The sequence below is a fragment of the Lycorma delicatula genome, chromosome 6 (assembly GCF_047948215.1).
Source record: "Lycorma delicatula isolate Av1 chromosome 6, ASM4794821v1, whole genome shotgun sequence".
NCBI classification, from domain to species: domain Eukaryota; kingdom Metazoa; phylum Arthropoda; class Insecta; order Hemiptera; family Fulgoridae; genus Lycorma; species Lycorma delicatula.
In genome coordinates this window covers 139413185-139427674 of record NC_134460.1, presented here as the reverse complement: position 1 = coordinate 139427674, position 14490 = coordinate 139413185, and the positions used below count along the sequence as shown (strand labels likewise).

The following is a 14490-nucleotide window of genomic DNA, read 5'->3' as shown; positions in this document are numbered from 1 at the left end:
TCCTCTTTATTTCATTTTCACGCTTTCTGTTTACTTATATTCTCCAGTCTCCTTTGAACCACATTTTAGATGGCATCAGCCTCTATTTTTCACTTTTTCTTAGTGCAGGTATTTCACATACACAAGTACATTCACATTAAAAGTAAACGCCAGATGTAATTCTTCAAAAAATGATTAACTAAAGAGATGCAGCAAAATAATTCTCAAACATCCATAAGTAACAAGTGGCCACATTCGCTACTGCAGCTAGCTGATGAAATGAAACAATCTTAAAAATCAGAATTGATTCTTCTGTTCAATTGACTTGTCATCCTTCTGCAAGATGAGCCATCGATGGTTCCAACAGTTGATTGATTCAAAAGAAAACATACACCTCCATCTGTTACCAGTATAAACAATTATCAAGAACTTCGTATTGCAATAATATCAACTGCTAATGGTGTTGATTTAAAATATAAATTTTTGATCGGTTCTGTTACTGCTTTTTGTTGACTTATTTTGATCTCCACCAAAAATTAATCCCTTTTTTTTAAATCTGTTAAAGCAACTTTTTACTGGTTTCAGCTCCCAGAAGACAAGCCTTTTAGAGTTCGCCTGCATTTCTCCTATGCCTTCTCATCTAATTTCTGAAGAATTAAAAAATTTAGGCTTGAGATTAAAATATGGAGCACAATGAATATTATTATTTGTAAAAGGTCTCTTCCACTATTATTTTGAGTTGGATATTAGATCTTCCCATGAAGACATATACAAAACTTTTCTATTGCTACACCTAGTTGTAAATTTTGAAGCTGTTAGGCAGTATCATACAGTTGTTCAATTTACTGGCTGCCAGAAATTTAATCATACAAAGGCATTTTGCAGACCTCCTAAATGTACCAAATGCACTGGTAACCACTTAATTCAAGAATAAGAAATCAAAAGAATCTTGTGTGACATGTGTTCTTTACTTTTAGCCCCACAGCTAAATATTGTGGATGCACAGTATGCCAGGGGATTTTCAAGTAAGCAGTAGCACTGCTCATCCAAATCTATTATTGCCAGCAGTATCCTGAGATTGGCTGTAATAGCACAAGTGTAAGATATCTGATACTTTCCATCTTTGCAAAATGTAGGTTCATTTAGTAATATTAATTTAACAGCATAGAAAGCTACTGGAACGTATAAGGCAATGAAATTAATGAATATATTGGTGCACTTAAAGGAAAAAATATAAGTAGTGCTAAGTTGATAATGTTTGTAGTTATTTTTGTAAACAATCACATTTCAAACCTATTCATTTCATTTACTCAACATTCATTTGCTTCAAAAGTTTGAGTATTCTTCTTTTTACCTCTACAACTTGCTGTCCTACATTATTCCAAATGTCCTAAACAATATTAAAAATATAATAATGTTATTACTTACTCGTCGACTCAAGGTCTTGTAACAAAAAATGGATATTAATCAAACTTTATCTTGTTCCTTACAAATACTTCACTGAAGAATGAATGGAATCCTCAATCGTAAGGACCACCTTGAACAAATTTAAATGACAGACGTATTTATGTTGCTCTTTTCTGTGAAATTTGCTTTACATGACAACATAGGTTTTTCCAGTGTAACCTCTCAGTTTATTTCTCAGATCACCCTGATGGCATTGCACTTAGTGGTAGTTATTGCAATTCATTCTTCTATACTTCAATATCTACTGCCACTTGGCAACATGATTGTTTACAGGCCACTGTTTTGCACCTCTCTTCATCTTTCCCATTTAGATTAGCATCCATCTATGTCCATCTTCATTTTTTTTGTTGAATTCTCAATTATTTACATCTTTTTCTTCATTCCAGTTTATGTACATTTTTAATAGGAGTACTACTTGGAATTGCACTTTATCCAGCAGTCCATAAGCTTGCGTATTCCTTCCGAGAAAAGGTTTTCATTTAGTAGCGAAGCCACATTTGCACCGCTTCTTGCATGTCTATGTCTGTAGAAAATCAACAACCTTGCAGAGCATTTATTCTTTGTCAGAGATCTGGTGTTTCTAATTCATACTCTTGCATTTTTTTTTGTGGTGTTATCCTGAAAATCGCTACTAACACTTAAACACATTGTACTCAAATAACAGTAACAGAAAACTAAACGAGATATCAACAATCCAAGAACATGTGGTTACAGAGGAGGTTATGCAGAACACAGTGTTGGCAACTGCAAGTCACTAGATATTTCCGTTGGTGCGTAATTAAAAGTGTTTTGTTATTTTCAGAACAGACTTTGTATAAGTAGACATTTATTTTTTTATTGTTTAGTAATTAAACCTTTTTTTCTTTAGAAAATACTTTATCTTGATGTAGATTAATAGACAATAATACGTAGGATAATTGACTAAATTACTTATATAAATTGAAGTACAAGTAATATTATGGGATAATGAAATTCTTTGAGAAAGTAGTGAAGGTGTGGTTGTATGAGACTGATGACTTACTTCAAATGTCTGCCTCACTTCAAATGCTCTAGGACAGTGTTTCTCAACTTGTGGGTTGCAAAATACTTTACACCTTTAAAGAAAAAAAATCATTAATTATAAAAATATTACTTTCATTTATAAGTATACATGTAAAGAAAAAAAATAATGTGATGGTGGCATTTACTTTTCGTTTGAAAAATTTCTCCATATGTGGATCTATGTTAGAAACACAAAAGCAAATTGTTTTCAAGAGATAAAAGATGATTCCTATATTTAGTTTTTAGTGAAACCATAGAAGAAAAACTCTTTTCACAAAGTTAAAACATGGAAATAGGAATTAATATTTTTAATGCTTCTGTGACTAAATTTCCATATTCACTTTGATGAGCAAACCAAATGTGTCTAAATCTTCAGATGTGAATTGTAGTTGTAATGTTTTATTGACAGACATTTCAATGAGCTGTTCGTGACTCTCAACTGGTAACGTAATAGCTGCAACAATGTTTTCACTAAATGGATTCAGTATCCATCTCTTCGAGAAATCATTTTTATCTTCTGGGAAATACTCTGCCAACTGATATTTAGCTAACGCAAATGCATCTTCAAGGTATCCAAATAATATTCAGTGTAGTGATTAATACTGTCTTCTTCAAAGTAAAAAACATAAAAAATAAGCAGAAAATATAAGTATGCTAATATAAATCATAAATCTATATTTGTAGAAAACATTGTGTTTCAGTTATTTGTTTCTTCTTTAAAATTATACATATGTTAAATAATTAAGCAATTTTATATTGTGAACAATATTTTTCAGGTCATGCCCAACATCTAGTGGAAGTACAGACTGTTATTAGTGATAGTTATGATCATGTCACCGGTTTTTGTGAATGTGTTGAAAAAATCTTTCAACAAGGACTTGTTGCATCAGTTACTTTTTTCAAACCTCCTGAAAGTTGGGATTGGTTAGAATTAATGGCTGACAATAAATTTGGGTAGGTGATATTTTATTATAAATTATCATTGTATAATGTAATTTTTATTTATTTGAATTATCTTGTGTAATTTTTTATGATCATTGGAAACTAAAGTTTAGTGAAATTCATCTCAAGTGAAAAGTATAAAAATCTACACTAAAAAGACAATTATAAAAAGAAGTAGTAAGGTGTATTTCAAAACTACTCAAAGTAGCTCAATAGAAAACTACCTAGTACACTTAATTATAAAGAGCACAAGATGAACAACATTTTACAGTTATAATTATTAGGTGCAATATAATTTTTGATGAATTTTTTTATGCTATTAAAAAACTCCATTGCAGTATTAGAATTCCAAGATAGGATTACAAAATTAAGTTAAATTTTGAAAAAAGTCTGTTTTATAATGAGTTATAAATTTTAATTTGGACACTAGAAAAAAATGTAATACGTTGTTACACAAACTGTGACCAACAAGATGTTTCTACCCCAAAATGGGGTAGAAACATCTCTTAAATAAAGGCCTTCTGCTTTCATGTTAGAAAGATTTGATTGTTTTTATATTTATATGTATCTAATAATTAATAGATATACAATTTAGTAAAATAATAAACAAGATCATTGAATTGAACTCTGATATAAAGTTCAGCTAAAAAAGATTAAAAAAAACTTATTTTTATGGCTTTTATTAATATTGAAAAGATATTAATAAAAAAAAAAAAAAAAACTGTCAAAGTGCCAATACTTCTGAATCATTTACTCATGACAGTCATGGAGCTGCTATCTTTTAGATTTTATTAATAGTTAAAAAACTACATTAACCAAAATAACTAAATTGGATGAAATTCATTAAAAATCAGGCATTATACCCCAGTGTGTATTGAAAATAGATGACAAAATATATTTTTAAAAATTTGTGAAATAAAAAGATATGAATAATTATAATACAGAAAGTAGAACTATAATATTATTGCAATGTTTAGTGCTTTAGAAAGTGGAGTTATAGTAAAAGTTATATATAAAAGTAATAGTAAAATGTTCAATTTTACAAAGTAGCTAACTAGTATCATTAACTAGTTGAGAAGCAATTGATCCAAATTTCCTAGTAAAAGTGAAGTATAGAAAATACATATTCCTGCTTGTAATATGTGTAAAGATTGAATTAAATTTGATTAATACAGCACAAAATGAAAAAAAAAGCACATGCCATTCTAACTATATATTATGTAAGTAATACATAAATTACCCTCCAGATTTATGAAACTTTTTGGTATTTAATAAAATAATAGAAATTAATAAATTGAAAAATACGATAGTCATTAATTAATATTATCAGAAAAAAAATTAATGATTAGAGTAATTCTTTTAATTATAACTTACGTGAAATTAAATTATTTAACTTAACATAATTTTTCTTCTTACTATAGCACATCTAGAATGCTATTCTCTGTTCACAGTATTAGTAGTTTAATTTTTTAATAAAAATAATGCTGAATCCACATTATCTTTTTAAGAAGAAGAAGAGAGTATTTAAAAGATATAAAAAATAAATTGTATTATGTTTTTGAAATGTCTCATATTATTTTATCCGAGTCCTGATTTTCAAACAGATTTATTTCTGTTTAGTAATGTTATTCATTCTATTTTGTTTATTAAAAACCACTTTGCTGATTTTGTAATTATAATACCAGAAACATAAGAGAGGTGAAAGCAAAATCCTTCTAAAATTTAATTAAAAGATTTTGACCAATATTTTTTTATAAATTTTTGGAAACTGAATATTTTTATCCATGTGTTTTTTTATGTTTAATTGTATTCTAAATCCAGAGAAGAAACTTTTGGTGATATTTAAAAATATAACACAAGAAATCAACATTCAAGAATCTAATGCATAAGAGTTTTTTACTGTAATCGATATTGTATTATGATTTTTGACAAAGAAAAAACCAGAAGTCTTGGATAAGAATCCAATTTATGATTTTTATTCCTTTGTGAAAAAATCTTAATTATCTATAATTATTTTGTATTTTATGAAGTATATTTTACAAATAAACTATGGTTAAAATAATTATGAACATTAATTATGATTTATAATAATTTTATAAAAAATTGGCCTGTTGGTATTATTATATAATTAATAATTAAAGAACCTGCTTACCAACAATTCTTTCAGAATAAAATTCCATCATCAAGAACTTAAAAATGTATGTGGTAGTGTTGTTAATAAATCTAAAACTTCTTTGTCATGTAAATTTGTTTATGTAATGTAATATAATATATGATGACCACTGTTATATTATATTATGATATATGAACAAATTTACATGACGAAGAAGTTTTATTTTTATTAAGATTATAACATAAATTTTTAAGTTTCCTGATGATTGAATTTTATTCTGAAAGCGCTTGAACGTATATATAAAAGAATTGTTGGTAAGTGGGTTCTTTAATCATTAATTATATATTTCAAATTATCTCTTTAAAAGTAGTAAATATATATAAATTTAATAATTGAATTAAAATATTTGTTATTTAAAATTAAAGATTTATTTGTAGTTAAAATAAACTTTAGGTGAAAAGTATATCCCAAAAAGCCTGGTACTGTTAACTTTTAACATTTGGACCTAGTAGTAATTTGTTGAAATTATAGTATTTGGGTTAATTCTAATTTCATATAGGGTATTTAGATGATATAGAGTATTTTTCATATAGGGTATATTTTTCTAGGGCATATTGATTGGTTTTAATTACAGTAGTTTTAACTTTTAAGTGTAGTTTTATTACTCACATGATAAAATGCATAATACTGTACTATACTGTATACTTAACATAACAAATAATACTGTAACACTATAATACTGTATACACTTAAACTTTATTATTTTAAAAGATAAGTAGATTGTGGAATTATAATCTATTTATTGTGCTCGTGTTTTTATTTGTTATTGTTGTAGTTATTACTGATTTATTGTCTGGGTTATGATGTCATTTGTAAATTTTTACCTTTATTATAACATTCATTTCTGGGAAATAACGTTCAGCATAGTTCTATTTTTAGTTTATGAATCATATTTTTTTATCTTTTGATTTCTTATTGTTTTTTTTATTTTGTCTATAGTTTTGTTTGTGATTATGGCATCTTTTTTATTAATATACTACTGTTATGCATGAGCTTATCTAAAGTAATTTTTTTTTATGAAAAATGACAGCTGAAAATATATTGACTTAATTTGTAGATTTTTATTTTATTTAAATACTTGATGTAAAATTCTGTATCTTCATTTTTTAATTTTTGTTGATTGTAATCAGGGATATGTAAACTTTTCTTTTATTATGATAAAATGTTTTTTATTATTTATATATCTGATAAAAATTATGCAGTCTATGTATTTAAAAACAAGGGTGATTTTACATTATTTGTTGCTCTACTTTATTAGAGATTTTATTCGGTTCACAAATCAGTTAAAAGATAAATTCATATCAGTTAACATGATTTAAAAAAGTTCATACCATTATAAATTAACCAGATCTCCTTTCATTTTGAAATTTTAGTTCATATAATACAATTATTTTAATTCACAAAACCATTTTTTTTTTGAGGTTATATAAACCCTGTTAAATAATTGTACATGCTTACAATTTTTCTATTTTATGCCTTTTTATTGCCTTAATATACTGGACCAATTTTGAAATGTTGAGAGAAACATCTTGAGCTAATTACTGTTACATTAACCAATATTTGTACCTCTTCTGCCATAATTATATTATTTATTATTACTTTATAATTACAACCTTGATTACTTAATGTTATTAAATTTTTTTTTTATTAATTGATTTTTATTTAATTGTATTAACTGAACACATTTTTTAATAGGCTTGGTTTTCTCCTTGGTGAAAAATCGCCTTTTGGGATTAAGTATAAAGAATAATTTTCAAGAAAAAAGTAACTGCCAAAAAAGATTTCCATGATTATTTTCTAAAAATAGGCATTGAAATTACAAGAGAGTGATCTTACTAATTGTTTATACTAACCATACATTCCAAACCTCATGATTCTTGTATGTCAGGAAAAATAATTTAGATATTGAAAATTAACAATTGGATTTTTATTTTATAAGTAGTTATTATTGAAAAAAGATAGTCAAGAAAGACTGATAGCAAGTATAAATATTCCCATTAAAATCATTACCACACATAGAAGTTATGTTTTTCAAAATTTTTGGAAAAGAATCGCTAGTTTGCTAGGTTCTGGATCTTTGAAAGAGGTATTAATGAGCTAAAAAGAATCACAAGTTTTTACAAAAACATTTTAGGCTTAAATATATTCGGCTAGATCTAATGGTTCTTAAATCTTATCTGATTTCTTTTCTTTGTTTTATTTTGTCATAAGATGTTTAATTGGTTTAAATCTTTTAGTTTCTTTCTATTCTAAAAGAATCTCTTACCTTGAACATATCTTTTACAACTTACATCTTAATTATCTACTTCATATATTCTGATCTTTGCCCTTCTTTACAATTATATCATATTTAAAAAAAACCTAAAAAAGAAGATCCATGTTCTTATATTTTAATTTTCATTTGTTGTTAATATATTGTTTTATTAAGAAGTATTCTACACTTTTATATCCAAATTCTCTTGCCCAAGATGCTTCTTTATTTTGACCACTAATCTTGCACTTCTATTTCTAGATTCTCCTATAAATTTCATGGGTTTTTAAGTATTTTTCTTCTTCAGTTTTTACTCTTTATCAATCTATATAATTTTCAGCATTCTCCTGTAACACAGAATTTCAAAGGCGGCCTCCATTGTTTTTTTTTCTAGCTTTCCTATGATCCATGTTTTAATACCATGATAGTAATATAGTAATAAACTATACCAGTGGATACCGGATCATGGAATGTGTGTAAAAGTATTTTTGATACATTTTTTCTAATTCCTAATTATATTTTTGATTCCACATAAAACCATCCTCACATAAAAGTTTCACGATTTACGGCAATCTATTCTCTCATTTTTTTGACTGAGTGTATCCTTTATAACTGTACAATCTAAGAAACAATATTCCATCCCAACTGATAATATTTAACTCCCCATTATTATTATTGTTATTATTCACCTTTTTGTTGTATTACATTATATTTGTTTTGTTTTGTTCTGTTTACATTCAAATTGAATTTCTCCCCTGGTAGTGAATCCCATTCTATTCAATGATTCTCTAAATAATTTTCTTAGTTTCAGCCAAAATAATATCATAAGTGAAACTTTACATTTTTCTTTTTTTGTAAATATATTTTACTTCCTTTGTTGTTTCTTCTAAATAAAAATTAAAAAGCAAAAGGAACAGGGTAGTTTTTGTATTGCATTTTGTCTTTCCTCATTTTATACTCTTATTATAGCTTACTGATTTTGGTATAAATCTTAAATAACTCTTGTTTATGTATGTGTTGAGATTGATTAACATTTTACAAATTTTATCATTCCTTTCCGTTCTATATTATCAAAGGTTATGTAATCTACCGTATATAAAAAAATGTGCACTTATTTTTAATATTTTTTTTTTGTAAATATTGTTATATAAATTTTAGATACTCACAATACTGAATCTAAGTGAAAAAATCTGTTTGCTGGTTTACACCTTTTTTTTTGTTTTTTGTTAATTTTATTTTTGATATACAGTAAAACTTGAGTTAACAGAACTTGGATTTAATGGAATCCTGTCTGCAATGGAAAATTTCCCTGGTCCCATGAATTTTACCAAAGATATGATGTTAATTTTCTGTGAAATAACAGAAACCTGGCTGACATGGAAACAGAAAAAATCTCACAAGTTAACAGAAATGTTTTTTGAGAATCGTGTAGAGTACAGTAATTTATGCGAAAAAATATATATACCCAGTTAATGCTATACATAATGTACAGTACTAAATTTTCAGATGATACAAAATAGAATATGTATACTGCACAGTACTACACATACTCTCTCTTTTTCTGTTTAGCCTCCGAAACCACTAAGGTTACATCAGAACTTGAATCAGGATGATATGTATGATTGTGATTGAAGTGTAGTCTTGTACAGTCTCAGGTCAACCATTCCTGAGAAGTGTGGTTAATTGAAACCCAACCACCAAAGAACACCGGTATTCATGATCTAGTATTCAAATCCATATAAAAGTAGCTGCCTTTACTAGGATTTAAAACTTAGAACGCTCGACTTTGAAATCAGCTGATTTGTGATGACGAGTTAACTACATTAGACCAGCCCGGCGAGCTTAGTACTATACGTACTGTATACAGTATACTGTACTATGCTATGTTACAAATTTCTCTGCATAAACAAAAATAAAAATTAATCATGTCTGAGTTGTAATTAACAAATTTGAATTTAACACTACATAAATGTTTACATTTTCATTAACTCGTTGCCAGTTATAAAGGTGATGACAGGCAGACAGAGAGTGTTAAAACCTTGTAAAGGCAACAGCATACAGTCATTGTTGTTTTACCCACTGGGTTGGTCTAGTGGTGAATGCATCTTTGCAATCAGCTGATTTCAAAGTCGAGAGTTCCAACGTTCAAATCCTAGTAAAGGTGGTTACTCTTATACGGATTTGAATACTAGATTGTGGATACCGGTGTTCTTTGGTGGTTGGGTTTCAATTAACCACAAATCTCAGAAATGGTTGACCTGAGACTGTACAAGACTGCACTTCACTTATACTCAAACATATCATCCTCATTTGTCCTCTGAAGTAAAACCTGATGGTGATTCCCAGAGGCTAAACAGGAAAAAATAAAATAAAAACTAGCCTTTATGCCTGCTGCCCCGTGAATCATAATACACTCTCATTCCTTATCTCGAGTCACAATTTTTATTTAAATTAATTATGTAATACCACTATATGCAATTTATTCATGTGTAATTTTTGTTCATTACAATAAAATATTCTTTACTGTGCGGACGCGTGTGTATGTAAGCATTTTTGTTTTCTATTCATTCGCTGAATTTATAATTTTAATTTTTTATTTATATGGGTCTATATTACAGTTCAGTACCTAAAGTATAGAACTGTACAGTATGATTGTTAGTTTAGTGTTCTTCCAGATACTTTGTATTAGTGTAACAAGTATGGCATCAAAAAAAAGAGTTGTTTTGTACTTAAATATAAAAATCAAAGTAACCGAAACCAGTGAAAAGACAAACTGCCCATTAAACACGTAGTTGAAAAATTTGGTGTATGTAAGACCTATATATGTGAAATTTAAAAAAATAAAAACGAGTTAAAAACTGAATAGTTAAAAGGGAGTAGTTCAGATATGCAAAAACCTGGCAATGAAGAAATTAACAAAATTGTTTGGAAGTTGTTTGTGAGTGCGAGGGCAAGAAAGTTACTGATTTCAGGAGTAATTGTACAGCACCAAGCAATGGAAATTGCAGAGAAATTAGGTAGCACCAATTTCAGCCCTTCAAATGGTTAGCTGGAAAGTTTTAAAAAGTGGCATCAAATTGTGTTTAAAGAGTTAAGTGGTGAGGTTGGAGATGTGTGTGATGAGACAGTAACTGACTGGAAAACAAAACTTGCTACTTTGACTGAAAATAACGAACCTAGAAATATTGCAAACGGGGATAAACCCGGACAGTTTTTATTGTGGTTTTATGTCAGAATGGGGAAAATCGCTCATTATTGGAAAGGCTGATAAGCTGAGGTGTTTTAAAAACATTAATAAAGACAATCTTCCTGTAGTATTGAGATCCAACAAAAAATCATGGATGGCGTTGCATATTATGGAGGAGTGGTTGCAAGGGTTAACACAAAAATGAAGCAGCAAAGTAGACACGTTCTCTTTTTAGATAAAACACCACATGTCATCCCAATACTGCATTAAGCCATGTTAAATTAGCTTGGTTCCCATCAAATATGACAAGCATTACCCAGTCTATGGACCAGCTGTAATTAAATGTCTCAAATTACACTCCTGTAGATTTTTAATGAAATCTCTTGTAAATGGCAAATATTGAAATGGCATGGTCAACTACTCGACTGACTAAATTTATATCAGTGCTCAGCGCTAAATTTGGCTGTCGGAACAATTTAAATGTTTATTGGCAGAGACAATTCAACACTGCTTCCAGAAAGCAAACTTTCAATTCCACATAGCTGCAGAAACAGAACTTACGATGACATTGCAGGATGAACTGAACAGGGCCTCTTTTGAAAATATAATTGCTGAAGATTTTGTTAACATGGACAGCTTATTAGAGACCAAGGTTTACATAAAGAATATAGATGAATTTATTGACTATCATCGAGAGAAAACTGACAGACAAAACGATTCCAATGATGAGGACCGTAACAGTAATGCTACAACAGTAACGAAGAATACGTTATCCAATCTAGTAGACCCTCAGGAATTTTCACTTACAGCAAATGATTCAATTAACATAATTTGTAAAGCCAGCATATTGACAGAAAACAGAGTAGCTGAAAGTAAAAGTTCAATACGAAAAAATAAATTTTTTTTCTTATAATAAAGACTAAATTACATAATGAACAGTAATTAAGTACATTTAGGTTAATTTAAATTATGTTTACTTATTAGTGTATTCATTTTTTTTTTGTCTTCAGTCATTTGACCAGTTTGATGCAGCTGTCCAAGATTCCCTATCTAGTGCCAGTCATTTCATTTCGATATACCCCTTACATCCTATATCACTTACAATTTGTTTTATATATTCCAAACGTTGCCTACCTGCACAATTTTTCCCATCTACACGTCCTTTCAATATTAAAGCGACTATTCCAGGATGCCTTAATATCTGGCCTATAAGTCTGTCTTTTCTTTTAACTATATTTTTTCAAATGCTTCCCTCTTCATCAATTTGCCGCAACACCTCTTCATTTGTCACTTTATCCACCCATCTGATTTTTAACATTTTACTATAGCACCACATTTCAAAAGCTTCTAATATTTTTTTCTCAGTACTCTGATCATCCAAGTTTCATTTCCATATAAAGCTATGCTCCAAACTTATACTTTCAAAAATGTTTTCGTGACGTTTAAATTAATTTTTGATGTAAAAAAATTATATTTTTGACTGAAAGCTTGTTTCGCTTGTGCTATTCAGCATTTTATATCGCTCCTGCTTCATCCTTCTTCAGTAATTCTACTTCCCAAATAACAAAATATTCTACCTCTGTAATCTTTTTTCTTCCCATTTTTATATTGTGGTCCATCTACATTATTTCTACTATATTTCATTACTTTTGTTCTTGTTTATTTTCATGCGGTAGTTCTTGCATAGGACTTCACATCCATGTCATTCATTGTTTCTTCCAAATCTTTTTTACTTTCAGCTAAAATTACTATATCATCAACAAATCGTAGCATCTTTATCTTTTCACTTTGCACTGTTACTCCGGATCTAAATTGATCTTTAACATTATTAACAGCTAGTTCTATGTAAAAATTAAAAAATAACAGTGACAGGGAACATCCTTGTTGGACTTTCTATTTTATTATGGCTTCTTTCTTATGTTCTTCGATTATTACTGTTGTAGTTTGGTTCCTGTAAATGTTAGAAATTTTATCTCTATACTTGGACACTAAATTTTTTAAAATGCTGAATATTTTATTCCAGTATATGTTATTTATCAAATGCCTTTTCTAAGTCTATAAATGCCAAGTATGTTGTTAGTTTTTTTTAATCTCCCTTCTACTATTAATCTTGAGTGCTAAAATTGCATTCCTTTTCCCTGTACTTTTCCTGAAACCAAATTAGTCTTCTTCTAACACTTCTTCCACTCTCCTCTCAATTCTTCTGAACAGAATTCTAGTTAGATTTTTGATGCATGAGTAGTTAAGCTAATTGTTCTGTATTCTTCACAATTATTTGCTCCTGATTTCTTTGGTATCATGACAATAACACTCTTTTTGAAGTCTGACAGAACTTCCCCTTTTTCGTAATTATTACACACCAATTCGTATAATCTCTCTTCTGTTTCCTCACCTGCACTGCACAGTAATTCTGCAGGTATCCCCTCTATCCCAGGAGCCTTTCTGCCATTCAAATCTTTTAATACTTTCTTAAATTCAGATCTCAGTATTGTATCTCCCTTTTCATCCTCTTCGACTTCCCCATCTTCCTTTCTAATACCAGTTTCTGATTCATTTCCTCCCATACCAGTTTCTAATTCATTTCCTCTGTATAACTCTTCAATATATTCCACCCACCTAATGGCCTTTTCTTTTGTATTATAAATCGATGTACCTTCTTTGTTTAACACATTATTAGATTTTAATTTATGTACTACAAACTTCTCCTTAACTTTTCTGTGTGCTCCATTTATTTTACCAATGATCATTTCTCTTTCCACTTCTAACACTTTTCTTTAATCCACTCTTCTTTCGATAATTTGCACTTCCTGTTTATAGTATTTCTTAATTTTCGATAGTTCCTTTTACCTTCTTCAACATTAGTATTCTTATACTTTCTATGTTCATCCACCAGCTCTAATATCTTTGATATCCAAGGTTTTCTACCAGTTCTCTTTGTTCCGCCTAAGTTCACTTCTGCTGATTTAAGAATTTCCTTTTTAACATTCTCCCATTCTTCTATATTTTTTACCTTACCCTTTTTACTCAGACTTCTTGCGATGCCCTCCTCAAAAATCTTACCTCCTCTTTCTCAAGCTTCTCTAGATTCCACCAATTCATCTGACACCTTTTCTTCAGGTTTTTATACCCCAATCTACATTTCATTATCACTAAATTGTGGTCACTATCAATGTCTGTGGCAGGATAAGCTTTGCAGTTCATGAGTTGATTTCTAAATCTTTGTTTAACCATGATATAATCTATCTGATACCTTGCATTATCATCCTGCTTTTTCCATGTGTATATTCTTCTATTATGATTTTTAAACTATGTGTTGGCAGTTACTAAATTATAAGTCGATCCCTTCTTTCATTCCTTTTGCCCAGTCCGTATTTACTCACAGTATTTCCTTCCTTGCCTTTTTCAATGGTTGCATTCCAATCTCCATCTATTATTAAATTTTCATACCCT

General features: G+C 28.9%; 1 protein-coding gene across 2 annotated transcripts in view; it reads left to right on the top strand.

The window, feature by feature from the left end:
* LOC142326280 (uncharacterized) overlaps window positions 1-14490 on the top strand; it is a 70749-nt gene that overhangs the window by 3901 nt on the left and 52358 nt on the right. For both annotated transcript variants that reach the window (XM_075368639.1, XM_075368640.1), the window contains exon 2: window positions 3264-3441. In XM_075368639.1, coding sequence (XP_075224754.1) covers window positions 3264-3441 — 178 coding nt within the window. The remainder of the gene's footprint in view (window positions 1-3263; window positions 3442-14490) is intronic.